This window comes from Stegostoma tigrinum, chromosome 43 (genome assembly GCF_030684315.1).
Source record: "Stegostoma tigrinum isolate sSteTig4 chromosome 43, sSteTig4.hap1, whole genome shotgun sequence".
Classification (NCBI taxonomy): domain Eukaryota; kingdom Metazoa; phylum Chordata; class Chondrichthyes; order Orectolobiformes; family Stegostomatidae; genus Stegostoma; species Stegostoma tigrinum.
This window is the reverse complement of record NC_081396.1, coordinates 15,024,916-15,052,634: the sequence shown is the minus strand read 5'-3', so window position 1 is coordinate 15,052,634 and position 27,719 is coordinate 15,024,916. Positions and strand designations below refer to the sequence as shown.

The 27,719-nt window shown below is 47.3% G+C and overlaps 1 protein-coding gene across 1 annotated transcript in view; it reads right to left on the bottom strand.

Annotated features, from left to right (window-relative positions):
* LOC125448959 (epimerase family protein SDR39U1-like) overlaps positions 1-23,361 on the bottom strand; it is a 41,484-nt gene extending 18,123 nt beyond the window's left edge. Inside the window, exon 1 of the mRNA XM_048524484.2 lies at positions 23,259-23,361. Coding sequence (XP_048380441.2) covers positions 23,259-23,361 — 103 coding nt within the window. The remainder of the gene's footprint in view (positions 1-23,258) is intronic.
* Positions 23,362-27,719: the final 4,358 nt, after the last annotated feature.

Here is a 27,719-nt window from a genome sequence, read left to right as displayed (position 1 = left end):
GAGAGAGGCACAGGGAGAGAGACTGAGAGAGAGGGAGAGTGAGAGAGTGAGTGAGTGAGAGAGTGAGTGTGAGTGAGAAAGAGTGAGAGCGAGAGAGCGTGAGAGACAGAGAGTGAGAAAGAGTGAGAGTGTGAGTGACAGAGAGTGAGAAAGAGTCAGAGAGAGAGTGAGAAAGAGAGAGTGAGTGAGAAAGAGAGAGAGTGTGCGACAGAGAGTGTGTAACAGACAATGTGTGACAGAGAGTTTGTGACTGCGAGTCAATGACAGAGAGTGAGTGACAGAGCGTGAGTGACAGAGAGTCAGTGACAGAGAGTGAGTGACAGAGAATGAGTGACAGAGAGGGGGAGACAGTGAGTGAGAGAGAGAGAGACAATGGGTGAGAAAGAGGGAGTGAGAGAGAGAGAGTGAGAGTGAGAGAGAGAAAGAGAGAGAGACTGAGAGATAGAGAGTGAGAGGGACAGTGAGAGTGAGACAGAGAGAGTGAGAGTGAGAGAGAGAGAGAGTGAAGAGAGTGACAGAAGGTAGAGAGAGAGAGTGAGAGTGAGATAGAGAGAGCGAGAGCGAGCACGAGAGCGAGAGAGGGGGGAGAGCGAAAGCAAGCGCGAGAGAGAGAGAGTGCGCGCGTGCGAGAGAGAGAGACAGAGTGACAGGGTGAGAGAGTGACTGAGTGAGATAGAGAGAGTGAGAGAGAGAGATGGTGAGTGAGAGAGTGAGTGAGTGGGTGAGAGAGTGAGAGTGAGAGTGAGAGAGAGTGAAAGAGAGTGAGAGAGAGTGAGACAGCGAGAGAGAGAGAGGGAGGGAGCGAGAGAGAGGGAGACAGAGGGAGAGTGAGAGAGTGAGTGAATGAGTGACAGAGAGTGAGAAAGAGAGAGAGAGAGACAGAGAGTGAGAGACAGAGAGTCAGAAAGAGAGAGAGTGAGAGACAGAGAGAGAGAGACAGAGAGAGGGACAGAGAGAGAGTGAGAGAGAGAGAGAGACAGCGAGAGAGAGAGAGGGAGGGAGCGAGAGAGAGAGAGACAGAGGGAGAGTGAGAGAGTGAGTGAGAGAGTGAATGAGTGACAGAGAGTGAGAAAGAGAGAGAGAGAGACAGAGAGTGAGAGACAGAGAGTCGGAAAGAGAGAGAGTGAGAGAGAGAGAGAGAGAGACAGAGAGAGGGGCAGAGAGAGAGTGAGAGAGATAGTGAGAGAGAGAGTGAGAGAGGGTGAGAGTGAGAGAGTGAGTGACAGAGAGTGAGAAAGAGAGAGTGAGAAAGAGAGTGAGAAAGAGAGAGAGAGAGTGAGGGAGGGTGAGGGAGAGTGAGAGTTACAGTGAGAGGGAGAGGGAGAGTGAGAGAGGCAGAGAGAGAGACAGAGAGAGAGGGAGAGTGAGAGAGTGAGTGAGTGGGTGAGAGAGTGAGAGTGAGAGTGAGAGAGAGTGAGAGAGAGAGAAAGAGAGTGAGAGAGAGTGAGACAGCGAGAGAGAGAGAGGGAGGGAGCGAGAGAGAGGGAGACAGAGGGAGAGTGAGTGAGAGAGAGAATGCGTGACAGAGAGTGAGAAAGAGAGAGAGAGACAGAGAGTGAGAGACAGTGTCAGAAAGAGACAGAGTGAGAGACAGAGAGAGTGAGACAGAGAGAGGGGCAGAGAGAGAGTGAGAGAGAGAGTGAGAGACAGAGTGAGAGAGGGTGAGAGTGAGAGAGTGAGTGACAGAGAGTGAGAAAGAGAGAGTGAGAAAGAGAGTGAGAAAGAGAGAGAGAGTGAGGGAGGGTGAGGGAGAGTGAGAGTTATAGTGAGAGGGAGAGGGAGAGTGAGAGAGGCAGAGAGAGAGACAGAGAGAGAGAGGCACAGAGAGAGAGACTGAGAGAGAGGGAGCGTGAGAGAGTGAGAGAGTGAGTGAGTGGGTGAGAGAGTGAGAGTGAGAGTGAGAGAGAGTGAGAGAGAGTGAAAGAGAGTGAGAGAGAGTGAGACAGCGAGAGAGAGAGAGGGAGGGAGCGATAGACAGGGAGACAGAGGGAGAGTGAGAGAGTGAGTGAGAGAGTGAATGAGTGACAGAGAGTGAGAAAGAGAGAGAGAGAGAGACAGAGAGTGAGAGACAGAGAGTCAGAAAGAGAGAGAGTGAGAGACAGAGAGAGAGGGGGGCAGAGAGAGAGTGAGAGAGAGAGTGAAAGAGAGAGTGAGAGAGGGTGAGAGTGAGAGAGTGAGTGACAGAGAGTGAGAAAGAGAGAGTGAGAAAGAGAGTGAGAAAGAGAGAGAGAGACAGTGAGGGAGGGTGAGGGAGAGTGAGAGTTATAGTGAGAGGGAGAGGGAGAGTGAGAGAGGCAGAGAGAGAGACAGAGAGAGAGAGGCACAGAGAGAGAGACTGAGAGAGTGGGAGAGTGAGAGAGTGAGTGAGTGAGAGAGTGAATGTAAGTGAGAAAGAGTGAGAGCGAGAGAGCGTGAGAGACAGAGAGTGAGAAAGAGTGAGAGTGTCAGTGACAGAGAGTGAGAAAGAGTGAGAGAGAGAGTGAGAAAGAGAGAGTGAGTGAGAAAGAGAGAGAGTGTGCGACAGAGAGTGTGTAACAGACAATGAGTGACAGAGAGTGTGTGACTGCGAGTCAATGACAGAGAGTGAGTGACAGAGAGTGAGTGACAGAGAGTCAGTGACAGAGAGTGCGTGACAGAGAATGAGTGACAGAGAGTGAGAGAGAGAGTGAGAGAGAGAGAGAGACAATGGGTGAGAAAGAGGGAGTGAGAGAGAGAGTGAGAGTGAGAGAGAAAGAGAGAGAGACTGAGAGAGACTGAGAGATAGAGAGTGAGAGGGACAGTGAGAGTGAGACAGAGAGAGTGAGAGTGAGAGAGAGAGAGTGAGAGAGAGTGACAGAAGGTAGAGAGAGAGAGTGAGAGTGAGAGAGAGAGAGCGAGAGCGAGAGCGAGCACGAGAGCGAGAGAGGGGGAGAGTGAGAGAAAGCGCGAGAGAGAGAGAGTGCGCGCGAGCGAGAGAGAGAGACAGAGTGACAGGGTGAGAGAGTGACTGAGTGAGATAGAGAGAGTGAGAGAGAGAGATGGTGAGTGAGAGAGTGAGTGAGTGGGTGAGAGAGTGAGAGTGAGAGTGAGAGAGAGTGAGACAGCGAGAGAGAGAGAGGGAGCGATAGAGAGGGAGACAGAGGGAGAGTGAGAGAGTGAGTGAGAGAGTGAATGAGTGACAGAGAGTGAGAAAGAGAGAGAAACAGAGAGTGAGAGACAGAGAGTCAGAAAGAGAGAGAGTGAGAGACAGAGAGAGAGACAGAGAGAGGGGCAGAGAGAGAGTGAGAGAGAGAGTGAGAGAGGGTGAGAGTGAGAGAGTGAGTGACAGAGAGTGAGAAAGAGAGAGTGAGAAAGAGAGTGAGAAAGAGAGAGAGAGAGTGAGGGAGGGTGAGGGAGAGTGAGAGTTATAGTGAGAGGTAGAGGGAGAGGGAGAGAGGCAGAGAGAGAGAGACAGAGAGAGAGAGGCACAGAGAGAGAGACTGAGAGAGAGGGAGAGTGAGAGAGTGAGTGAGTGAGAGAGTGAGTGTAAGTGAGAAAGAGTGAGAGCGAGAGAGCGTGAGAGACAGAGAGTGAGAAAGAGTGAGAGTGTGAGTGACAGAGAGTGAGAAAGAGTGAGAGAGAGAGAGTGAGAAAGAGATAGTGAGTGAGAAAGAGAGAGAGTGTGCGACAGACAGTGTGTAACAGACAATGTGTGACAGAGAGTGTGTGACTGCGAGTCAATGACAGAGAGTGAGTGACAGAGCGTGAGTGACAGAGAGTCAGTGACAGAGAGTGAGTGACAGAGAATGAGTGACAGAGAGTGAGAGAGAGAGTGAGTGAGTGAGAGAGAGACAATGGGTGAGAAAGAGGGAGTGGGAGAGAGAGTGAGAGTGAGAGAGAAAGAGAGAGAGACTGAGAGAGACTGAGAGATAGAGAGTGAGAGGGACAGTGAGAGTGAGACAGAGAGAGTGAGAGTGAGAGAGAGAGAGAGAGAGAGTGAGAGAGAGTGACAGAAGGTAGAGAGAGAGAGTGAGAGTGAGAGTGAGAGTGAGAGTGAGAGAGCGAGAGCGAGCACGAGAGCGAGAGACGGGGGAGAGCGAGAGCAAGCGCGAGCGAGAGAGAGAGACAGAGTGACAGGGTGAGAGAGTGACTGAGTGAGAGAGTGTGAGAGAGAGAGGGTGAGTCACAGAGTGAGAGAGTGAGAGAGTGAGTGAGAGAGAGAGGGAGGGAGAGAGAGAGGGAGAGAGAGAGCGGCAGAGTGAGAGAGTGAGTGAGAGAGTGAAAGAGTGAGAGAGAGAGAATGAGTGACAGATTTTGAGAAAGAGAGAGCGAGAGACAGAAAGTGAGAGACAGAGAGTGAGAGAGAGGCAGAGAATGAGAAAGAGAGAGAGTGACAGACATAGACAGAGACACAGAGAGAGACAGAGTGAGTGACAGAGAGAGGGACAGAGAGAGAGAGTGAGGGACAGAGAGAGAGAGTGAGAGAGAGAGAGAGTGGGAGACAGAGTGAGAGAGGATGAGAGTGTGAGAGTGAGTGAGAGAGAGTGAGAGAGTCAGAGACTGAGGGTGAAAAAGAGAGAGTGAGTGAGAGAGAGAGTGAGAGAGTGAGAGAAGGTGAGAGAGAGTGAGTGAAAGTGAGAGCGAGTGACAGAGAGTGAGAGAGAGAGACAGAGGGTGTGAAAGAGGGAGTGAGAGAGAGAGTGAGAGAGAAAGAGCGAGAGATTGAGAGAGAGTGAGAGAGACTGAGAGAGTGAGAGTGACAGTGAGAGTGAGACAGAGAGAGTGAAAGTGAGGGAGAGAGAGTGAGAGAGAGTGCGAGAGCGAGAGAGAAGGGGAGACCGAGAGATATAATCGAGAGCGAGAGAGACAGAGAGAGCGCGCGCGCGAGAGAGCGAGACAGAGTGAGAGGGTGAGAGAGTGAGTGAGTGAGATAGAGAGAGTGAGAGAGAGAGATGGTGAGTGAGAGAGTGAGTGAGTGGGTGAGAGAGTGAGAGTGAGAGAGAGTGAAAGAGAGTGAGAGAGAGAGAGCGAGAGAGAGAGAGACAGAGGGAGAGTGAGAGAGTGAGTGAGAGACTGAAAGAGTGAGAGAGAGAGAATGAGTGACAGAGACTGAGAAAGAGAGAGAGAGAGACAGAGAGTGAGAGACAGAGAGTCAGAAAGAGAGAGAGTGAGAGACAGAGAGAGAGAGACAGAGAGAGGGGCAGAGAGGGGGCAGAGAGAGAGTGAGAGAGAGAGTGAGAGAGGGTGAGAGTGAGAGAGTAAGTGACAGAGAGTGAGAAAGAGAGAGAGAGTGAGGGAGAGTGAGAGAGAGTGAGAGCTATAGTGAGAGGGAGTGGGAGAGTGAGAGAGGCAGAGAGAGAGACAGAGAGCGAGAGACACAGAGAGAGAGACTGAGAGAGAGGGAGAGTGAGAGAGTGAGTGAGTGAGAGAGTGAGTGTGAGTGAGAGCGAGAGAGCGTGAGAGATAGAGAGTGAGAAAGAGTGAGAGTGTGAGAGAGTGAGAGTGTGAGTGACAGAGAGTGAGAAAGAGTGAGAGAGAGAGTGAGAAAGAGAGAGTGAGTGAGAAAGAGAGAGAGTGTGCGACAGACAGTGTGTAACAGACAATGTGTGACAGAGAGTGTGTGACAGCGAGTCAATGACAGAGAGTGAGTGACAGAGAGTCAGTGACAGAGAATTAGTGACAAAGAGTGAGAGAGAGTGAGTGAGAGAGAGCGAGAGAGACAATGGGTGACAAAGAGGGAGTGAGTGAGAGAGAGAGTGAGAGTGAGAGAGAAAGAGAGAGAGACTGAGAGAGACTGAGAGATAATGAGTGAGAGGGACAGTGAGAGTGAGACAGAGAGAGTGAGAGAGAGAGAGAGTGAGAGAGAGTGACAGAGGGTAGAGAGAGAGAGTGAGAGTGAGAGAGAGCGAGAGCGAGAGAGGGGGGAGGGCGAGAGCAAGCACGAGAGAGAGAGAGTGCGCGCAAGCGAGAGAGAGAGAGACAGAGTGACAGGGTGAGAGAGTGAGTGAGTGAGAGAGTGTGAGAGAGAGAGAGTGAGTCACAGAGTGAGAAAGTGAGAGAGTGAGTTAGAGAGTGAGAGAGTGAGAGAGAGAGTGAGAGAGTGTGAGAGAGTGAAACAGAGTGAGAGAGAGGGAGGGAGAGAGAGAGAGGGAGAGAGAGAGCGGCAGAGTGAGAGAGTGAGTGAGAGAGTGAAAGAGTGAGAGAGAGAGAATGAGTGACAGATTTTGAGAAAGAGAGAGCGAGAGACAGAAAGTGAGAGACAGAGAGTGAGAGAGAGGCAGAGAATGAGAAAGAGAGAGAGTGACAGACATAGAGAGAGACACAGAGAAAAACAGAGTGAGAGACAGAGAGAGGGACAGAGAGAGAGAGTGAGAGAGAGAGAGTGTGGGAGACAGTGAGAGAGGATGAGAGTGTGAGAGTGAGTGAGAGAGAGTGAGAAAGAGAGACTGAGGGTGAAAAAGAGAGAGTGAGTGAGAGAGAGAGTGAGAGAGTGATAGAAAGTGAGAGAGAGTGAGTGAGAATGAGAGCGTGAGAGTGAGAGAGTGAGTGACAGAGAGTGAGAAAAAGAGAGTGAGAAAGAGGGAGTGAGAAAGAGAGAGAGTGTGAGGGAGAGAAAGTGAGGGTGAGTGATGGAGAGTGAGGGAGAGAGAGGGAGAGTGAGAGAGTGTGAGAAAGAGTGAGAGAGTGAGAAAGTGAGAGAGTGTGTGAGAGTGTGAGGGTTCGAGACAGTGAGAGAGAGTGAGAGAGAATGAGAGAAAATGAGAGAGAGAGATAGAGGGAGTGAGACAGAGAGAGAGGGAGAGAGAGAGAGGGAGAGAGAGTGCGAGAGAGATGGAGAGAGGGGGTGAGAGAGGGAGAGTGAGAGGGAGTGAGAGAGAGTGAGAGAGAGAGTGAGAAAGAGGGAGAGAGAGTGAGAGAGTGGGAGAGAGAGGGAGAGGGAGAGAGAGGGAGGGAGCGGGAGGGAGAGGGAGAGAGAGGGAGAGAGAGGGAAAGAAAGGGAGAGAGAGAGAGGGAGAGAGAGTGAAAGCGAGAGTGAGAGTGAGAGTGCGAGGGCGAGGGAGAGGGAGGGAGAGAGAGTGACAGAGAGTGAGAAAGTGAGTGTGAGAGAGAGATAGTGTGTGAGAGAGAGACAGATTGAGAGAGAGAGAGACAGAGTGAGAGAGTGAGGGAGGGAGAGAGTGAGAGAGAGAGTGAGAGAGAGTGAGAGTGAGAGAGTGACAGAGAGTGAGAAAGAGAGAGTGAGAGGGAGAGGGAGAGCGAGAGCGAGAGACAGAGACAGATATAGAGGGAGAGAGGGAGAGAGAGGGTGGAGAGAGTGAGAGAGTGAGAGAGAGTGAGACAGTGTGAGAGAGTGAGTGACAGAGTGTGAGAGAGTGAGTGAGAGAGAGTGAGACAGAGTGAAAGAGTGACAGAGTGACAGGCAGAGAGTGAGAGTGAGAGAGAGAGTGTGAAAGAGAGAGTGTGAGAGAGAGTGTGAGAGAGAGAGTGTGAGAGAGTGAGTGACAGAGAGTGAGAAAGAGAGTGAGAGAGTGAGAGAGAGAGTGAGTGAGAGAGAGAGTGAAAGAGCGATTGAGAGACAGAGTGACAGACCGAGAGAGAGAGAGAGTGAGAGAGAGAGATAGTGAGAGAGTGAAAGTTTGAGAGATAGAGAGAGAGAGTTTTTGAGAGAGTGACAGAGTGAGAGAGTGAGAGACAGAGAGAGAGTGTGAGAGATAGTGTGAGAGACAGAGTGAGAGTGTGTGAGAGAGAGAGTGTGAGATAGAGAATGTGAGAGAGACAGTGTGATAGAGAGAGTGTGAGAGAGAGAGTGTGAGAGAGAGAGACAGTGAGAGAGTGATAGAGAGAGATAGATTGAGAGACATATAGAGTGAGAGTGTGACAGAGTGTGAGTGTGAGAGAGTGAGAAAGAGAGAGAGAGTGAGAGAGAGAGAGTGAGAGAGAGTGAGTGACAGAGAGCAAGAAAGAGAGTGAGAGAGAGAGTGAGAGAGTGTGAGAGCGTGAGTGACAGAGAGTGAGAGAGTGAGTGAGAGAGAGTGAGACAGAGTGAAAGATTGACAGTGTGACAGACAGAGAGAGAGTGCGAGAGTGAGAGAGAGAGAGAGAGTGAGAGAGAGAATGTGAAAGAGAGTGTGTCAGAGAGAGTGTGAGAGAGTGCGAGAGAGAGTAAGAGAGTGTGAGAGAGTGAGTTGCAGAGTGTGAGAGAGTGAATTTTAGAGAGTGAGACAGAGTGAAAGAGTGACAGAGTGACAGACCGAGAGAGAGAGTGTGAAAGAGAGAGTGTGAGAGAGAGTGTGAGAGAGAGAGTGCGAGAGAGTGCGTGACAGAGAGTGAGAAAGAGAGTGAGAGAGAGTGAGAGCGAGAGAGTGTGAGAGAGTGAGTGACAGAGTGAGTGAGAGAGAGAGTGAGACAGAGTGAAAGACTGATAGAGTGACAGAGTGGCAGACCGAGAGAGAGAGAGAGAGTGAGAGAGAGAGAGTGAAAGATTGAGAGATAGTGAGAGAGAGTTTTTGAGAGAGTGACAGAGTGAGAGAGTGACAGAGTGAGAGATTGAGAGGCAGAGAGAGTGTGAGAGAGACAGTGAGAGACAGAGTGAGAGTGAGAGTGTGAGAGAGAGAGAGTGTGAGGTAGAGAATGTGAGAGAGACAGTGTGATAGAGATAGTGTGAGAGAGTGAGAGAGTGAGTGAGAGAGAGAGAGAGAGAGTGAGAGTGAGAGAGAGATAGATTGCGAGACAGATAGAGTGAGTGAGTGAGAGAATGACAGAGTGAGAGAGTGACAGAGTGAGAGAGTCACAGAGTGAGAGTGTGAGTGAGAGAGAGAGAGTGAGAGAGAATGAGAGAGTGAGACAGAGTGAGAGAGTGATAGAGTGACAGAGTGAGAGAGTGACAGAGTGACAGAGTGAGAGTTTTGAGAGAGTGAGAAAGAGAGAGAGAGTAAGAGAGAGAGAGTGAGAGAGAGTGAATGACAGAGAGTGAGAAAGAGAGAGAGAGTGAGAGAGTGTGAGAGAGTGAGTGACAGTGAGTAAGAGAGTGAGTGAGAGAGAGAGTGAGACAGAGTGAAAGAGTGACAGTGACAGACCAAGAGAGAGAGAGTGAGAGAGCGAGATAGATTGAGAGACAGATAGAGTGAGTGAGAGAGAGAGTGAAAGAGTGAGAGTGTGACAGAGTGAGAGAGAGTGAGAGAGAGTGAGTGAGTGACAGAGAGTGAGAAAGAGAGTGAGTGAGTGAGAGAGAGAGTGAGAGAGAGTGTGAAAGAGAGAGTGTGAGAGAGAGAGTGTGAGAGAGTGAGTGAGTGAAAGAGAGTGAGAGAGTGAGAGAGAGAGAGTGAGAGAATGTGAGAGAGCGAGTAACAGAAAGTGAGAGAGTGAGTGAGAGAGAGTTTGAGACAGAGTGAAAGAGTGACAGAGTGACAGACCGAGAGAAAGAGTGAGAGAGTGAGAGCGAGCATGAGAGAGAGAGTTAGAGAGTGAGAGAGAGAGATAGATTGAGAGACAGATAGAGTGAGTGAGTGAGAGAGGGAAAGAGTGAGAGGGTGAGAGAGAGAGCGAGTGAGAGAGAGTGAGTGACAGAGAGTGAGAAAGAGAGTGAGAGAGTGAGAGAGAGAGTGAGAGAGTGAGTGACAGAGAGTGAGAGAGTGAGTGAGTGAGTGAGAGAGAGAGTGAGACAGAGTGAAAGATTGACAGAGAGACAGACCGAGAGAGAGAGAGTGAGAGAGAGAGAGAGAGAGAGAGAGAGAGTGTGAAAGAGAGAGTGTGATTGAGAGAGTGTGCGAGAGTGAGTGACAGAGAGTGAGGAAGAGAGTGAGAGAGAGATAGTGAGAGAGAGATAGAGAGAGTGAGAGAGAGATAGATTGAGAGACAGATAGAGTGAGTGAGTGAGAGAGTGAGAGAGAGAGTGAGAGAGTGAGTGAGAGTGAGAGAGTGAGAAAGAGAATGAGAGAGTGAGACAGAGTGATAGAGTGACAGAGTGAGAGAGTGATAGAGTGAAAGAGTGAGAGTGTGAGAGAGTGAGAGTGAGAGAGTGAGAGTGTGAAAGAGAGAGTGTTAGAGAGCGTGTGAGAGAGAGTGTGAGAGAGTGCGTGACAGAGAGTGAGAAAGAGAGTGAGAGAGTATGAGAGAGTGAGTGACAGAGTGTGAGAGAGTGAGACAGAGTGAAAGAGTGACAGAGTGACAGACCGAGAGAGAGAGTGTGAACAAGAGTGTGTGTGAGAGAGTGTGAGAGAGTGAGTTACAGAGAGTGAGAAAGAGAGTGAGAGAGTGAGAGAGAGAGTGAGAGAGTGTGAGCGAGCGAGTGACAGAGAGTGAGAGAGTGAGTGAGAGAGAATGTGAGACAGAGTGAAAGAGTGACAGAGTGACAGACCGAGAGAGAGAGAGTGAGAGAGAGAGATTGAGAGAGAGAGTGTGAGAGAGAGTGTGAGAGAGAGAGTGCGAGAGAGTGCGTGACAGAGAGTGAGAAAGAGAGTGAGTGAGAGAGAGAGAGAGTGAGAGAGTGTGAGAGAGTGAGTGACAGAGAGTGACAGAGTGAGTGAGAGAGAGAGTGAGACAGAGTGAAAGAGTGATAGTTTGACAGAGTGACAGACCGAGAGAGAGAGAGAGAGTGAGAGAGAGAGAGAGAGTGAGAGAGAGAGTCAGAGAGAGGGAGAGAGAGATAGATTGAGAGACAGTTAGAGTGAGTGAGTGAGAGAGTGAAAGAGTGAGAGTTTGCGAGAGTGAGAGACCGAGAGAGAGAGTGTGAAAGAGAGAGTATGAGAGAGAGTATGAGAGAGAGAGTGTGAGAGAGTGAGTGACAGAGAGTGAGAAAGAGAGTGAGAGAGTGAGAGAGACAGAGTGAAAGAGTGATAGTTTGACAGAGTGACAGACCGAGAGAGAGTAAGAGAGAGAGAGAGTGAGAGAGTGAAAGTTTGAGAGATAGAGAGATAGAGTTTTTGAGAGAGTGACAGAGTGAGAGAATGACAGAGTGAGAGAGTGAGAGACTGAGAGACAGAGAGAGAGTGTGAGAGATAGAGTGAGAGACAGAGTGAGAGCGTGAGAGAGAGAGTGTGAGATAGAGAATGTGAGAGAGACAGTGTGATAGAGAGAGTGTGAGAGAGTGAGAGTGTGAGCGAGAGAGACAGTGAGAGAGTGATAGAGAGAGATAGATTGAGAGACAGATAGAGTGAGTGAGTGAGAGAGTGACAGAGTGAGAGTGTGAGAGAGTGAGAGAGACAGAGAGTGAGAGAGAGAGAGTAAGAGAGAGTGAAAGAGAGTGAGTGACAGAGAGTGAGAAAGAGAGTGAGAGAGTGAGTGAGACAGAGTGAAAGAGTGAGAGAGTGACAGACCGAGAGAGAGAGAGAGTAAGAGAGTGTGAGAGAGTGAGTTGCAGAGTGTGAGAGAGTGAGTCAGAAAGAGTGAGACAGAGTGAAAGAGTGACAGAGTGAGAGACCGAGAGAGAGAGTGAGAGAGAGAGTGTGAAAGAGAGAGTGTGAGAGAGAGTGTGAGAGAGAGAATGCGAGAGAGTGCGTGACAGAGAGTGAGAAAGAGAGTGAGAGAGAGAGAGAGTGAGAGTGTGAGAGAGTGAGTGACAGAGAGTGACAGAGTGAGTGAGAGGGAGAGTGAGACAGAGTGAAAGACTGATAGAGTGACAGAGTGGCAGACCGAGAGAGAGAGAGAGAGAGTGAGAGAGAGAGAGTGAAAGATTGAGAGATATTGAGAGAGAGTTTTTGAGAGAGTGACAGAGTGAGAGAGTGAGAGACAGAGAGAGAGTGTGAGAGAGAGAGTGAGAGACAGAGTGAGAGTGAGAGTGTGAGAGAGAGAGAGTGTGAGGTAGAGAATGTCAGAGAGACAGTGTGATAGAGAGAGTGTGAGAGAGTGAGTGAGAGAGAGAGTGAGAGAGAGAGTGAGAGTGAGAGAGAGATAGATTGAGAGACAGATAGAGTGAGTGAGTGAGAGAGTGACAGAGTGAGAGAGTGACAGAGTGAGAGAGTCACAGAGTGAGAGTGAGAGTGTGAGAGAGAGAGAGTGTGAGGTAGAGAATGTCAGAGAGACAGTGTGATAGAGAGAGTGAGAGAGAGAGAGTGAGAGAGAGAATGAGAGAGTGAGACAGAGTGAGAGAGTGATAGAGTGAGAGAGTGACAGAGTGACAGAGTGAGAGTTTTGAGAGAGTGAGAAAGAGAGAGAGAGTGAGAGAAAGTAGGTGACAGAGAGTGAGAAAGAGAGTGAGAGAGAGAGTGAGAGAGTGTGAGAGAGTGAGTGACAGTGAGTGAGAGAGTGAGTGAGAGAGAGAGTGAGACAGAGTGAAAGAGTGACAGTGACAGACCGAGAGAGAGAGTGAGAGAGAGAGATAGATTGAGAGACAGATAGAGTGAGTGAGTGAGAGTGAAAGAGTGAGAGTGTGAGAGAGTGAAAGAGAGAGAGAGTGTGAGAGAGTGAGTGACAGAGAGTGAGAAAGAGAGTGAGAGAGTGAGAGAGAGAGAGAGTGAGAGAGTGAGTGACAGAGAGTGAGGGAGTGAGTGATAGAGAGAGTGAGACAGAGTGAAAGAGTGACAGAGTGACAGACCGAGAGAGAGAGAGTGAGAGAGAGAGAGTGAAAGATTGAGAGATAGTGAGAGAGAGTTTTTGAGAGAGAGACAGAGTGACAGAGTGAGAGAGTGAGAGAGAGAGTGTGAGAGAGAGAATGAGAGACAGAGTGTGAGAGAGTGAGTGAGAGAGAGAAAGTGAGAGAGAGAGTGAGAGAGTGACAGAGAGATAGATTGAGAGACAGATATAGTGAGTGAGTGAGAGAGTGACAGAGTGAGAGAGTGACAGAGTGAGAGAGTGAGTGAGAGAGAGAGTGAGAGAGAGAATGAGAGAGTGAGACAGAGTGAGAGAGTGATAGAGTGACAGAGTGAGAGAGTGACAGAGAGACAGAGTGAGAGTTTTGAGAGTGTGAGAAAGAGAGAGAGAGTGAGAGAGTGAGAGAGAGAGAGAGTGTGAGAGAGTGAGTGACAGAGAGTGAGTGACAGAGAGTGAGGAAGAGAGTGAGAGAGAGAGAGAGTGAGAGAGTGTGAGAGAGTGAGTGAGTGAGAGAGAGAGTGAGACAGAGTGAAAGAGTGACAGAGAGACAGACCGAGAGAGAGAGAGTGAGAGAGTGAGAGAGAGAGACAGATTGAGAGAGAGACAGAGTGAGTGAGTGAGAGAGTGAAAGAGTGAGAGTGTGAGAGAGTGAGAGAGAGAGTGAGAGAGAGTGAGTGACATAGAGTGAGAAAGAGAGTGAGAGAGTGAGAGAGAGAGTGAGAGAGTGAGAGAGAGTGAGTGAGAGAGAGAGTGTGAAAGAGCGAGTGTGAGAAAGAGAGTGTTTGAAAGAGAGTGTGAGAGAGCGACAGTGACAGAGAGTGAGAAAGAGAGTGTGAGAGTGAGTGACAGAGTGTGAGAGAGTGAGTGAGAGAGAGTGTGAGACAGAGTGAAAGAGTGGCAGAGTGACAGACCGAGAGAGAGTGAGAGAGAGAGTGTGAGAGAGAGAGTGTGAGAGAGTGAGTGACAGAGAGTGAGAAAGAGAGAGAGAGTGAGAGAGTGTGAGAGAGTGAGTGACAGTGAGTGAGACAGTGAGTGAGAGAGAGAGTGAGACAGAGTGAAAGAGTGACAGTGACAGACCGAGAGAGAGAGAGTGAGAGAGAGAGATAGATTGAAAGACAGATAGAGTGAGTGAGTGAGAGAGTGACAGAGTGAAAGAGTGACAGAGTGAGAGTGTCACAGAGTAAGAGAGTGAGTGAGTGAGAGAGAGAGTGAGATAGAGTGAAAGAGTGACAGAGTGACAGACCGAGAGAGAGAGAGTGAGTGAGAGGGTGAGAGAGAGAGAGCGTGAGAGAGAGAGTGTGAAAGAGAGATTGTGAGAGAGAGTTTGTGAGAGAGTGAGTGACAGAGAGTGAGAAAGAGAGAGAGAGGGAGAGTGAGAGAGTGTGAGAGAGTGAGTGACAGAGAGTGAGGGAGTGAGTGAGAGTGAGAAAGAGAGAGTAAAAGATTGAGAGATAGTGAGAGAGAGTTTTTGAGTGAGTGAGAGAGTGAGAGAGAGAGTGTGAGACAGAGTGTGAGAGAGTGAGTGAGAGAGAGAGAGTGCGAGAGTGACAGAGAGATAGATTGAGAGACAGATATAGTGAGTGAGTGAGAGAGTGACAGAGTGAGAGAGTGACAGAGTGAGAGAGTCACAGAGTAAGAGAGTGAGTGAGAGAGAGAGAGAGAGTGAGAGAGAGAATGAGAGAGTGAGACAGAGTGAGAGAGTGATAGAGTGACATTGTGAGAGAGTGACAGAGTGCCAGAGTGAGAGTTTTGAGAGTGTGAGAAAGAGAGAGAGAGTGAGAGAGAGAGAGTGAGTGACAGAGAGTGAGTGACAGAGAGTGAGGAAGAGAGTGAGAGAGAGAGAGTGAGAGAGTGAGACAGAGTGAAAGAGTGACAGAGTGACAGACCGAGAGAGAGAGAGTGAGAGAGAGAGATAGATTTTGAGACCGACAGAGGGAGTGAGTGAGAGAGTGAAAGAGTGAGAGTGTTAGAGAGTGAGAGAGAGAGTGAGAGTGAGAGAGTGAGTGACATAGAGTGAGAAAGAGAGTGAGAGAGAGAGAGTGAGAGAGAGCGAGTGAAAGAGAGAGTGTGAAAGAGAGAGTGTGAGAGAGAGTGTGAGAAAGAGAGTGAGAGAGAGTGAGTGAGAGAGTGTGAGAGAGTGAGTGACAGTGAGTGAGAGAGTGAGTGAGAGAGAGTGTGAGACAGAGTGAAAGAGTGACAGAGTGACAGACCGAGAGAGAGAGAGTGAGAGAGAGGGAGTGAGAGAGAGAGTTAGAGAGTGAGAGAGAGAGATAGATTGAGAGACAGATAGAGTGAGTGAGTGAGAGAGTGAAAGAGTGAAAGTGTGAGAGAGTGAGAAAGAGAGAGTGTGAGAGAATGAGTGACAGAGAGTGAGAAAGAGAGTGAGAGAGTGTGAGAGAGTAAGTGACAGAGAGTGAAAGAGTGAGTGAGAGAGTGAGACAGAGTAAAAGAGTGACAGAGTGACAGACCGAGAAAGAGAGAGTGAGAGGGTGAGAGAGAGAGAGAGAGAGTGAGAGAGAGAGTGTGAAATAGAGAGTGTGAGAGAGAGAGTGTGAGAGAGTGAGTGACAGAGAGTGAGAAAGAGAGTGAGAGAGAGAGAGTGAGAGAGAGAGAGTGTGTGACAGAGTGAGTGACAGAGATTGAGGGAGTGAGTGAGAGAGAGAGTGAGACAGAGTGACAGAGTGACAGACCGAGAGAGAGAGAGAGAGAGTGAGAGAGAGAGAGAGAGAGTGAGAGAGAGAGTGTGAAATAGAGAGTGAGAGAGCGTGTGAGAGAGAGAGTGTGAGAGAGTGCGTGACAGAGAGTGAGAAAGAGAGTGAGAGAGTGAGAGAGTGTGAGAGAGTAAGTGACAGAGAGTGAGAGAGTGAGTGAGAGAGAGAGTGAGACAGAGAGAAAGAGTGATAGAGTGACAGAGTGACAGACCGAGAGAGAGAGAGAGAGAGTGAGAGGAAGAGAGAGAGAGAGTGAGAGAGTCAAAGTTTGAGAGATAGAGAGTGAGAGTTTTTGAGAGAGTGGCAGAGTGAGAGAGTGAGAGACAGAGAGAGAGTGTGAGAGATAGAGTGAGAGACAGAGTGAGAGTGTGTGAGAGAGTGTGAGATAGAGAATGTGAGAGAGACAGTGTGATCGAGAGAGTGTGAGAGAGTGAGTGAGAGAGACAGTGAGAGAGTGATAGAGAGAGATAGATTGAGAGACAGATAGAGTGAGTGAGTGAGAGAGTGACAGAGTGACAGAGAGTGAGTGACAGAGAGTGAGGAAGAGAGTGAGAGAGAGAGAGAGTGAGAGAGTGTGAGAGTGAGTGACAGAGAGTGAGAGAGTGAGTGAGTGAGAGAGAGAGTGAGACAGAGTGAAAGAGTGGCAGAGTGACAGACCGAGAGAGAGAGAGTGAGAGAGTGAGAGAGAGAGATAGATTGAGAGAGAGACAGAGTGAGTGAGTGAGAGATTGAAAGAGTGAGAGTGTGAGAGAGTGAGAGAGAGAGTGAGAGAGAGAGTGTGAGAGAGAGAGTGAGTGACAGAGTGTGAGAGAGTGAGTGAGAGAGAGAGTGACAGAGAGATAGATTGAGAGACAGATATAGTGAGTGAGTGAGAGAGTGACAGACTGAGAGAGTGATAGAGTCACAGAGTGAGAGAGTGAGTGAGAGAGAGAGACAGTGAGAGAGAGAATGAGAGAGTGAGACAGAGTGAGAGAGTGATAGAGTGACAGAGTGAGAGTTTTGAGAGTGTGAGAAAGAGAGAGAGAGTGAGAGAATGAGAGAGAGAGTGAGAGAGAGTGAGTTACAGAGAGTGAGGAAGAGAGTGAGAGAGAGAGTGTGTGAAAGAGAGAGTGTGAGAGAGAGTGTGAGAGAGAGAGTGTGAGAGAGTGAGTGACAGAGAGTGAGAGAGTGAGTGAGAGAGTGTGAGAGAGTGAGTGACAGAGAGTGAGAGAGTGAGTGAGAGAGAGTGTGAGAAAGAGTGAAAGAGTGACAGAGTGACAGACCGAGAGAGAGAGAGTGAGAGAATGAGAGAGAGGGAGTGAGAGAGAGAGTTTGAGAGTGAGAGAGAGAGATAGATTGAGAGACAGATAGAGTGAGGGAGTGAGAGAGTGAAAGAGTGAGAGTGTGAGAGAGTGAGTGACAGAGAGTGAGAAAGAGAGTGAGAGAGTGAGAGAGAGAGTGAGAGATTGTGTGAGAGTAAGTGACAGAGAGTGAGAGAGTGAGTGAGGGAGAGAGAGAGTGAGACAGAGTGAAAGAGTGACAGAGTGACAGACCGAGAGAGAGTGAGTGAGAGGGTGAGAGAGAGAGGGAGAGTGAGAGAGAGAGAGAGTGTGAAAGAGAGAGTGTAAGAGTGTGAGTGACAGAGAATGAGAAAGAGAGTGAGAGAGAGAGAGTGAGAGAGAGATAGAGAGAGTGAGAGAGAGATAGTTTGAGACACAGATAGAGTGAGTGATTGAGAGAGTGAGAGAGAGAGAGAGTGAGAGGGTGAGTGAGAGTGAGAGAGTGAGAGAGAGAATGAGAGAGTGAGACAGAGTGCGAGAGTGATAGAGTGACAGAGTGAGAGAGTAACAGAGTGACAGAGTGAGAGTGTGAGAGAGTGAGAGTGAGAGAGTGAGAGTGTGAAAGAGAGAGTGAGAGAGCGTGTGAGAGAGAGAGTGTGAGAGAGTGCGTGACAGAGAGTGAGAAAGAGAGTGAGAGAGTGAGAGAGTGTGAGAGAGTAAGTGACAGAGAGTGAGAGAGTGAGTGAGAGAGAGAGTGAGACAGAGAGAAAGAGTGATAGAGTGACAGAGTGACAGACCGAGAGAGAGAGAGAGAGAGAGAGTGAGAGGAAGAGAGAGAGAGAGTGAGAGAGTCAAAGTTTGAGAGATAGAGAGTGAGAGTTTTTGAGAGAGTGGCAGAGTGAGAGAGTGAGAGACAGAGAGAGAGTGTGAGAGATAGAGTGAGAGACAGAGTGAGAGTGTGTGAGAGAGAGAGTGTGAGATAGAGAATGTGAGAGAGACAGTGTGATCGAGAGAGTGTGAGAGAGTGAGTGAGAGAGACAGTGAGAGAGTGATAGAGAGAGATAGATTGAGAGACAGATAGAGTGAGTGAGTGAGAGAGTGACAGAGTGACAGAGAGTGAGTGACAGAGAGTGAGGAAGAGAGTGAGAGAGAGAGAGAGTGAGAGAGTGTGAGAGTGAGTGACAGAGAGTGAGAGAGTGAGTGAGTGAGAGAGAGAGTGAGACAGAGTGAAAGAGTGGCAGAGTGACAGACCGAGAGAGAGAGAGTGAGAGAGTGAGAGAGAGAGATAGATTGAGAAAGAGACAGAGTGAGTGAGTGAGAGATTGAAAGAGTGAGAGTGTGAGAGAGTGAGAGAGAGAGTGAGAGAGAGTGAGTGAGAGAGAGAGTATGAAAGAGAGAGTGTGAGAGAGAGTGTGAGAAAGAGAGTGTGAGAGAGTGCCAGTGACAGAGAGTGAGAAAGAGGGTGAGAGAGTGAGAGAGAGAGTGAGAGAGTGAGTTACAGAGTGTGAGAGAGTGAGTGAGAGAGAGTGTGAGACAGAGTGAAAGAGTGGCAGAGTGACAGACCGAGAGAGAGTGAGAGAGAGAGAGTGTGAAAGAGAGAGTGTGAGAGAGAGTGTGAGAGAGAGAGTGTGAGAGAGTGAGTGACCGAGAGTGAGAAAGAGAGTGAGAGATTGAGAGTGAGAGAGTGAGAGAGTGTGAGAGAGTGAGTGACAGAGAGTGAGAGAGTGAGTGAGAGAGAGTGTGAGACAGAGTGAAAGAGTGACAGAGTGACAGACCGAGAGAGAGAGAGTGAGAGAGTGGGAGAGAGGGAGTGAGAGAGAGAGTTTGAGAGTGAGAGAGAGAGATAGATTGAGAGACAGATAGAGTGAGTGAGTGAGAGAGTGAAAGAGTGAGAGTGTGACAGGGTGAGCGAGAGAGAGTGTGTGCGAGAGTGAGTGACAGAGAGTGAGAAAGAGAGTGAGAGAGTGAGAGAGAGAGTGAGAGATTGTGTGAGAGTAAGTGACAGAGAGTGAGAGAGTGAGTGGGGGAGAGAGAGAGTGAGACAGAGTGAAAGAGTGACAGAGTAACAGACCGAGAGAGAGAGTGAGAGGGTGAGAGAGAGAGAGAGAGAGAGAGTGTGAAAGAGAGAGTGTGAGAGAGTGAGTGACAGAGAGTGAGAGAGTAAGTGAGAGAGAGTGTTGGACAGAGTGAAAGAGTGACAGAGTGACAGACCGAGAGAGAGAGAGAGTTAGAGAGTGAGAGAGAGAGATAGATTGAGAGACAGATAGAGTGAGTGAGTGAGAGAGTGAAAGAGTGAGAGTGTGAGAGAGTGAGAGAGAGAGTGTGTGAGGGAGTGAGTGACAGAGAGTGAGAAAGAGAGTGAGAGAGTGAGAGAGTGAGTGAGTGAGAGAGAGAGTGAGACAGAGTGAAAGAGTGACAGAGTGACAGACCGAGAGAGAGAGAGTGAGACGGTGAGAGAGAGTGAAAGAGAGAGTGTGAAAGAGAGAGTGTGAGAGAGTGTGTGAGAGAGAGCGTGTGAGAGAGTGAGTGACGGAGAGCGAGAACAGAGTGAGAGAGTGTGAGAGAGATAGTGTGACAGAGATAGAGAGAGTGAGTTAGAGATAGTTTGAGAGACAGATAGAGTGAGTGAGTGAGAGTGAGAGAGAGAGAGTGAGAGAGTGAGTGAGAGTGAGAGAGAGAATGAGAGAGTGAGACAGAGTGAGAGAGTGATAGAGTAACAGAGTGAGAGAGTAACAGAGTGACAGAGTGAGAGTGTGAGAGAGTGAGAGTGAGAGAGTGAGAGTGTGAAAGTGAGAGTGTGAGAGAGTGAGAGAAAGTGAGAGTGAGTGAGAGAGAGAGTGAGTGACAGAGAGTGAGAAAGAGAGTGAGAGAGTGAGAGAGTGAGACAGAGTGGAAGAGTGACAGGGTGACAGACCGAGAGAGAGAGAGTGAGAGAGTGAGAGAGAGAGTGCAAGAGAGAGTGTGAAAGAGAGAGTGTGAGAGAGAGTGTGAGAGAGAGAGTGTGAGAGAGTGAATGACAGAGAGTGAGAAAGAGAGTGAGAGAGAGAGAGTTGAGAGAGTGAGAGAGAGATAGATTGAGAGACAGATAGGGTGAGTGACAGAGTGACAGAGAGAGAGAGTCACAGAGTGAGAAAGTGAGAGTGGGAGAGAGTGAGAGAGAGTGAGAGAGAGAGAGTGAGAGAGAGAGTGTGAGAGAGTGAGTGACAGAGAGTGAGAGTGAGTGAGAGAGAAAGTGAGACAGAGTGAAAAAGTGAAAGAATGACAGACCGAGAGAGAGAATGAGAGAGAGAGAGAGAGAGTGAGATTGAGCGAGAGAGAGTGCGAGAGAGTGTAAGATTGAGAGATAGAGAGAGTGAGTGAGAGAGTGATAGACTGAGATAGTGACGAGTGACAGAGTGAGAGACAGAGAGAGAGAGTGTGAGAGACAGAATGAGAGATAGAGTGAGAGAGAGAGATTGTGGGATAGAGAGTGTGAGAGAGTGAGAGAGAGTGAGAGAGACAGTGAGAGAGTGATAGAGAGAGATAGATTGAGAGACAGATAGAGTGAGTGAGTGAGAGAGTGAAAGAGTGAGAGTGTGAGACAGTGAGAGAGAGGGAGATTGAGAGAGAGAGAGTGAGAGAGAGTGAGTGACAGAGAGTGAGAAAGAGAGTGAGTGAGAGAGAGAGTGAGACAGAGTGAAAGAGTGACAGAGTGACAGACCGAGAGAGAGAGAGTGCGAGAGTGAGAGAGAGAATGTGACAGAGAGATTATGAGAGAGAGTTTGAGAGAGTGAGAGAGAGAGAGAGCGAGAGAGTGAGAGAGAGATAGACAAGGTGAGATTGAGATAGATTGAGAGACAGATAGAGTGAGTGAGTGAGAGAGAGAGAGTGAGAGAGTGAGTGAGAGAGATGGATTGAGAGACAGATAGAGTGAGTGAGTGAGAGAGTGACAGAGTGAGATAGTGAGAGTGTGAGAGAGTGAGAGTGTGAAAGTCGGAGTGTGAGAGAGTGAGAGAGAGAGAGAGAGTGAGAGAGAGTGTGAGAGAGTGAGTGACAGAGAGTGAGAGAGTGAGTGAGACAGAGAGTGAGACAGAGTGAAAGAGTGACAGAGTGACAGACCGAGAGAGAGAGAGTGCGAGAGTGAGAGAGAGAGAGTGAGAGAGAGAATGTGAAAGAGAGAGTGTGAGAGAGAGTGTGAGAGAGTGAGAGAGCGAGAGAGAGAATGAGAGAGAGAATGAGAGAGTGAGAGAGAGATAGTTTGAGAGACAGATAGAGTGAGTGAGTGAGAGAGTGACGGAGTGAGAGAGTCACAGAGTAAGAGAGTGAGAGAGAGAGAGAGAGAGAGAGAGTGAGGGAGAGTGTGTGAAAGAGGGAGTGTGAGAGAGAGTGCGAGAGAGTGAGTGACAGAGAGTGAGAAAGAGAGTGAGAGAGTGAGAGAGAGAGAGAGAGTGAGAGAGTGAGTGAGAGAGAGAGTGAGACAGAGTGAAAGAGTGATAGAGTGACAGAGTGACAGACCGAGAGAGAGAGAGAGTGAGAGGGTGAGAGAGAGAGAGAGAGTGAGAGAGACAGTGTGAAATAGAGAGTGTGAGAGAGAGAGTGAGAGAGTGAAAGATTGAGAGAAAGAGAGAGAGAGTTTTTGAGAGAGTGACAGAGTGAGAGAGTGACAGAGTGAGAGAGTGACAGAGTGAGTGTGTGAGAGAGTGAGAGACAGAGAGAGAGTTTGAGAGAGAGTGAGAGACAGAGTGAGAGAGAAGTGTGAGAGAGAGAGTGTGAGATAGAGAGTGTGAGAGAGTGAGAGAGTAAGTGAGAGAGAGAATGAGAGAGTGATTGAGAGATAGATTGAGAGACAGATACAGTGAGTGAGTGAGAGAGTGACAGAGTGAGAGAGTCACAGAGTGAGAGAGTGAGAGAGAGTGATTGAGAGAGAGAGTGAGAGAGAAAATGAGAGAGTGAGACAGAGTGTGAGAGTGATAGAGTGACAGAGTGAGAGATTGACAGAGTGACAGAGTGAGAGTGTGAGAGAGTGAGAGAGCGACAGAGTGAGAGAGTGAGAGAGAGAGAGAGAGTGTGAGAGAGAGAGTGAGAAAGAGAGAGAGAGCGACAGAGAGTGTGTGACAGAGAGTGTATCACAGAGAGTGAGAGACAGAGTGAGAGACAGAGAGTGAAAGACAGAGAGAGAAAGACACAGAATGAGATAGAGTGAGAGAGAGAGTGAGAGAGAGATTGAGTGAGAGGGAGATAGTGTGAGACAGTGAGAGAGTGAGAGAGAGAGAGTGAGAAAGAGAGAGTGAGACAGAGTGGGAGAGCGAGAGCGAGCGAGAGAGAGAGACAGCGTGAGAGAGAGAGAGAGAGAAAGACTGAGAGAGTGAGAGAGCGAGAGAGTGAGAGTTAGTGAAAGACACAGAGAGAGAGAGTGCGAGGAAGAGTGAGAGAGAGGGAGACAGAGCAAGAGAGAGAGATTGTGAGAGAGTGAGAGAGTACGAGAGTGAGAGTGAGAAAGAGTGCGAGTGAGAGACAGTGAGAGAGAGAGTGACAGAGTGACAGAGAATTGGAAAGAGTGAGAAAGAGTGAGAGAGAGAGAGAAGAGTGTGAGAGAGAGAGAGTGAGGGAGAGAGAGAGTGTGAGATAGAGAGAGAATGAGAAAGAGAGACAGAGTGTGTGACAGAGAGTGTGTGACAGAGAGTGAGAGACAGAGAGTGAGAGAGAGAGAGAGACAGAGAGATAGATAGAGAGATTGATAGAGTGAGAGAGAGAGAGAGAGAGAGAGTGTGTATTGGATGTGGTTCAGTGAGTCGATGGAAGCAGAAATTGATAAAAGGAAAAGTGTCGACTTATTGTCAAGCTCCATCTCCGAGTGAAACCATGGCCCTTTAATGAGGCAAAATTCCATCAGCCAGCGGTTTGCAAATCTTTGGAACTCATTGCCACTGAAGGTTGTGGAGGCCAAGTCATTGAATAAGACAGAGTTAGATAGCTTCTGGATTATTTGTTGTCTTTGATTCTCGCAACTACAGTTATTGTTGTCTCAGTAAAAATTGAAGAAGGCGTGTCTGGGTAGTCAATGGAAATGAGCTGTTGGATGACTGAAATCCCCCACAAAAGGGCACTCAATCTTTCTCTGATCCTGGATTCTGCCATCAGCACACAGAAATTTGAAAGAAGTATAAACGCATCCAACTGATGAATAAGTAATTCGAGGCAAGGGAAAACGTCTCAATGAAACTTAATAACACATTGCTATATTCAATAAAATGTTGCGGAGTATTGTGTCTTTCACTCCAAGATTTTTTTTCTGTTGTTTCAATGCGTAAAACCCTTTGAACAAATCAAACAAACAGAAACGGCCTCACATTCGTGACAACTAGGCCGAGTGATTGAAAATTGCATAAACAATCTACAGTTCTGACACCATAAGGAACAAAAAAAAACTGAGTGTTGACTCAATCCGTAGATGTGAGGCTCACTTTTCATTTGTAATTTTCTCTGCGTGACCACCAGTAGTGCGATCAAATCAAAGATTAACAGAACTCCCAACGTTAAGCAGGCAACAAGTATGGAAACAGATTTACTTTCCTGCCCTTAAAGAGTACATTACTGACGAATTTAGCTAAGTCTGTGGCACAGTGTGGATTATGATTGAAGGCAGTCCACAGCAGCAATATTATTCTGAAACATTATTCCGAATGTGGGAACACTCATTGAGAAGATGTGCCTGATTGTTGATGACAGAAATCTGAACTGAGAGGCGCTTCCTTCCTCACATCGCTCTCTGTTAAGAAGAGAAACATGCTGACTGTGTTGGAAATCAGTGTTAGAAATTTACCTGAATATTGAGAAGTGTGCGCCGTGCTCACAGCGGTGTTGACCCCACGGATCTGTCTGACATTGCCGCAGAGTTGACTCGTGTGACAGGCACTCAATCCCATCGAGGCAAATAGGTCCTGTTCCTAATCCGTACAATTGAGAGTCTTACATAACATCCTGGACGCCACCACAGTGCAACTGTTTACAAATCACTTTCGCATCATGTGAAAACAGACTTTCTGAACACACCGTTCCAGGTCCAATTGTCGAACACTTCCACTCTTCCCTCAAAACGATGCTTTCAGTTCACGATCCGGATTTCCTTGAGCTCTATTCACACGAAAGAGTTACTATGACTTCAGAGCATGCCTACGTGTGTCCTCTGATGATTAACATAGATTTTCAGAAGGAACATGCAACATGACATAGAAACAGGATTGCCGGAGAAACTCAGTAAGTCTGGCAGCATCTGAGGAGAGAGAGTAAAGCGTTTTGGGTCCAGTGACCCTTATTCTGAAGGTTCATTGGACTAGAAACGATCCCTGTGCTTTGTCTCCACCGATTCGACCAGACGATTGGTATTTATCCAGCAACTCTGTCTTTGCTTCAGATTTCTGTCATCCACATTTCTTAATGTTTGGTTTTGGACATGACAGATGATGTACCAAATTAAACGGTTGGACGAACTTACACAGCTCTTCTGTAGGAGAAAGTCAGAAGGTGCATCGTACATGGAGCTTGAAAAGACCTTCGTCAATGTGCTACTGCAATTTTATGAAATAATTGCACTTGACATGACAAACAACAAGAAATTGACAGCAAACAAAACGTCTGTGTTGTTGGTAAGCTGCCAGATTTGCAGAACAGTACATGCGGTGATCCACTTTAATGTTAAAAGAGCTGTGCCCAATGTGGTGAAATTTGCCAGAAAATGTGTAGGGGTCACGCAATCCTTGCCCTAAGAGTGGTGAAAAATTTGACAGACATACAGTGAGGAACTGCCCTTTTTTGCTGGATACAAAAGTAGAGATAATAAATGATTGCTTATTTTCAGTAAACCCTTTTGGATATTCAGGAGAATATTTACTTCACATAGAGTATTGTCAACAGACTAACGATGGCGTTTTTACACTAAATTCGGAATGAATCTGATAGAGGTATGATTTCATAGGAAGGCAATTTATAACAGAGGGAATAATGGCTGTTTCATGCTCTGTGCACAGTGAACATAACAGTATCCTCAGAGTTCAATTCCATCCTCTACATTTTCTCCAATTCAGTGCACAAGTGTCACTTTAACACATCATCGACAATGTAACAGGAAAATGAGAACATTGAGAATGGTGTCACCGGAGCAAGTAAATCTCACATCCTCGTTATGAGAACAGTCGTCTTGATGACCCAATTGTGCTGAAGGACATTCCCAGGGAAATGAGTCATTTCCTGAACACTTCATATCTTTCAACTAAACTGGGCCTGAGCCCGCTACATTGGAGGAAGGAAATGTTATGTCCAGTGCATTTGTACATCCCAGTTGTTTGCAAACCACTTCAGTGTCCACCACATCCCAGGAGTCATCACAAACAGTGCCCCATGCCCCTTAGTAATAAATCTCCACTCGACCAGCACAAGGGCTTCCACCATCTGGCAGCCATAACTGTAAGTGTTCTGTTCGACAATAATACACAGCATTATACTTTCATTACACAATTCTTTCATTGGTCAGTCCCTCTGAATATATAGATGATTGTTTCTCTGAGAGGTCCATAAAAGTATGATGCAGAACATTTTGAAAGACTAATTTAGTTCAATTTAACCCATCTGCGAGAATACACAGCAGAGAAATATTTCAAAGAATCTCATTTTTTTTGTTCCAGTACTGCCAGTTTCACTTTCATTTTCTATTGTGAATATTTTATGAGTTATTGTGCAATAAGTTGGATTTTTCCTTTCCAGTCTCTCAGTTTGTTGCTGTCGGTGATTCAATATTCTGCTTTATCCAGGGCCCTCTGATGTTCCCTGGTATGGTGTGTTCCTCCAGCTCCAATCTGATTTAGCGATTACTTTATCGATGCTTGTCCTATTTTATAGCTTTCTCCAATATTAATCCTCTGTCTTCGTTCCTTCAACGCCAACATTTAAAAAAAACTATAGCAGGCTAAAACACTACAACACATATACAGGAGAGATATCACACCAATTTTCACACGGATGTGAGTAATAATATAATCATTCAGTTGCCCAATCCCTCTGATGAAGGGTCTGGGCCCGAAACATCAGCTTTTGTGCTCCTGAGATGCTCTTGGCCTGCTGTGTTCATCCAGCTACACACTTTGTCACCGTGATCAAGGGTTTACTTTTGCAAGTAATAAGAGCAAGGCGACATTGAGAGGAAAAGATGATTTAAAGAGTGATTTCTGGGTGCTGTAAGTTTTGGAAAACGAATGGCCACCACATGGATTCTACCAATTAAATTCGGAATGTTCAAAATGTCAGATTTGTTGCAGAATATCTGAAAATTTATGATCTGCAAGATAAGAAAAGACTGTCAGAAAGAACGGGTATGATGAGACAAATGGGAATTTAAAAAGGATAGTTTCTCAGCGTCTGATCAGTTGAATTACTGACGAAGCTAATAACAATATATAGGAGATGGTGAAAGGGTGAAGGGAGGTAGAGGCGACGTAGAGGTCTAGGGTGCGTGAACACATGTGAATACTGACGCTGTAACTCCTGAAAATGTAACTGAAAGGCAACATGTATATCGGAGCGACAGCAATAACGCTTTGAGTACTTGTAGAAGTAAAAATATTGGAACAGGATGGCAAGTCTTTGTCTGTTCTTGTTTCATGTACTTCGATAGAAAAGACCACAACTAATTCACAGTCACAAAATCACAGATTACAGAGGTCTTCAGTGCACAGTAAGGTTCTTCAGTCCACAGAGTCTGCTTTGATGAGAAACAAGCACATATCTATTCTAATGTCATTTCCCAGCACCTGGGTTCGCCTTGTACTCCTTGGCATCATAGGGGCATCTCTAAATACACCTGCTCCTAACACCCTGACAGGCAGTGAGTTCCAAATTGCACCAAATTCTGAATTGAAAAGAATATCCTCATTACCCTCGAATACTTCTGCCCATTACCTAGAATGCATGATACATTGAATACAACACCTTAAACTAGGGAAACGCTTCCTTATTACATTTTATATCCGCGAATTCTCTCCATGCTCAGTCTCCCTCGTTCAAAAGAAATGAATTCCATACCAGCCAATTAGTCTTCAGAACTGAATAGTTTCCAGCTTGAAAAAAAAACCCTGGTACCTTTCCTCTGCATACTCTCTAGTATTAAAAAAAATCTTCTGATGTGGATCCCAGAACTGTGCACACGATTCTGCTCTGGTTAAACAATGTTTCATGCAGTTTCAGCATAACCTTTTTGCACTGAAACTATTGCCATCAGCGAACAACAAACCATTTCCTTGCATTTATAGATGTGAAGTGAAACCTCCACCAGCCCCTCCTGATATTATAATACTCTATGTGGTGGCGATTTAAACTTTGTCGTTCCTAGAAAAAAATCCCAACCTATTCAATCATTCCCTATACCGCAAACCTTTCAAACACAGCAACCTCGTTGTAACTCTTTTCTGAACACATTCCAGCTTCGCAGCATCTTTCCTGTAGCAAGGACAAAATAATTGAATGCAGTGTTCCAAAAGTGTTCTACCCGATCTCCTGTGCAGCACGACACCCCAACTCCAAGACATATGTCACTGACTAATGAAGGTTAGCATTCCAACTGCCTCCTTCACTACATTGTCTCCCCGTGTCTTTACTTTCAATGAACTATGAGTCTGCACACCAAGGTCTCATTGTTCTGCAACACTACACAGGATATTATCACCAAGTGGATAAGTGAAAGCCCCATCTGTCTTTTCAAAGTGTGGCATTTCCCATTTGTTTGAATTAAGCTCCACCTGCCAATCCTCGGCCATATTGCCCATCTGATCAACGTCTTTTATACTCATTCTCATCAAAATTTGAATTCGCGACGCCACCATCTCTCACAACATCAGCAATTTATGGTCAAACTCAGCAGGGCTGGCTGCATAGTTCGGTAGAAAATGGTGTTAACATTTCGAGTCCAGGACTGAAGCTTATCGTGTGCACGCGTGGCAGCTTCTCTTTTGGATTATAAAATTGATCTGTTTGTATATTGTGGAAAATATCTTAAGTTTTCACATTTATTCATTTGGCTCGTGCCTGCTTTCATCCCAGAGGGGGAAAAAATGTTCTGAGTGACACTGATAAACATCCTCAGTTCACTCAGCAGATAGATATTTGATTTGACATTTCTGAACAGTTTTGTCTGGTAAAGCCAACTCATCTGAGCACAGGACTTCTACCCAACTGCTGTCAGTGCCAGAAAACTTCAGTGGGCCAAAGGTCTTGCAGTCCCGGAGCTGTGGTTCCT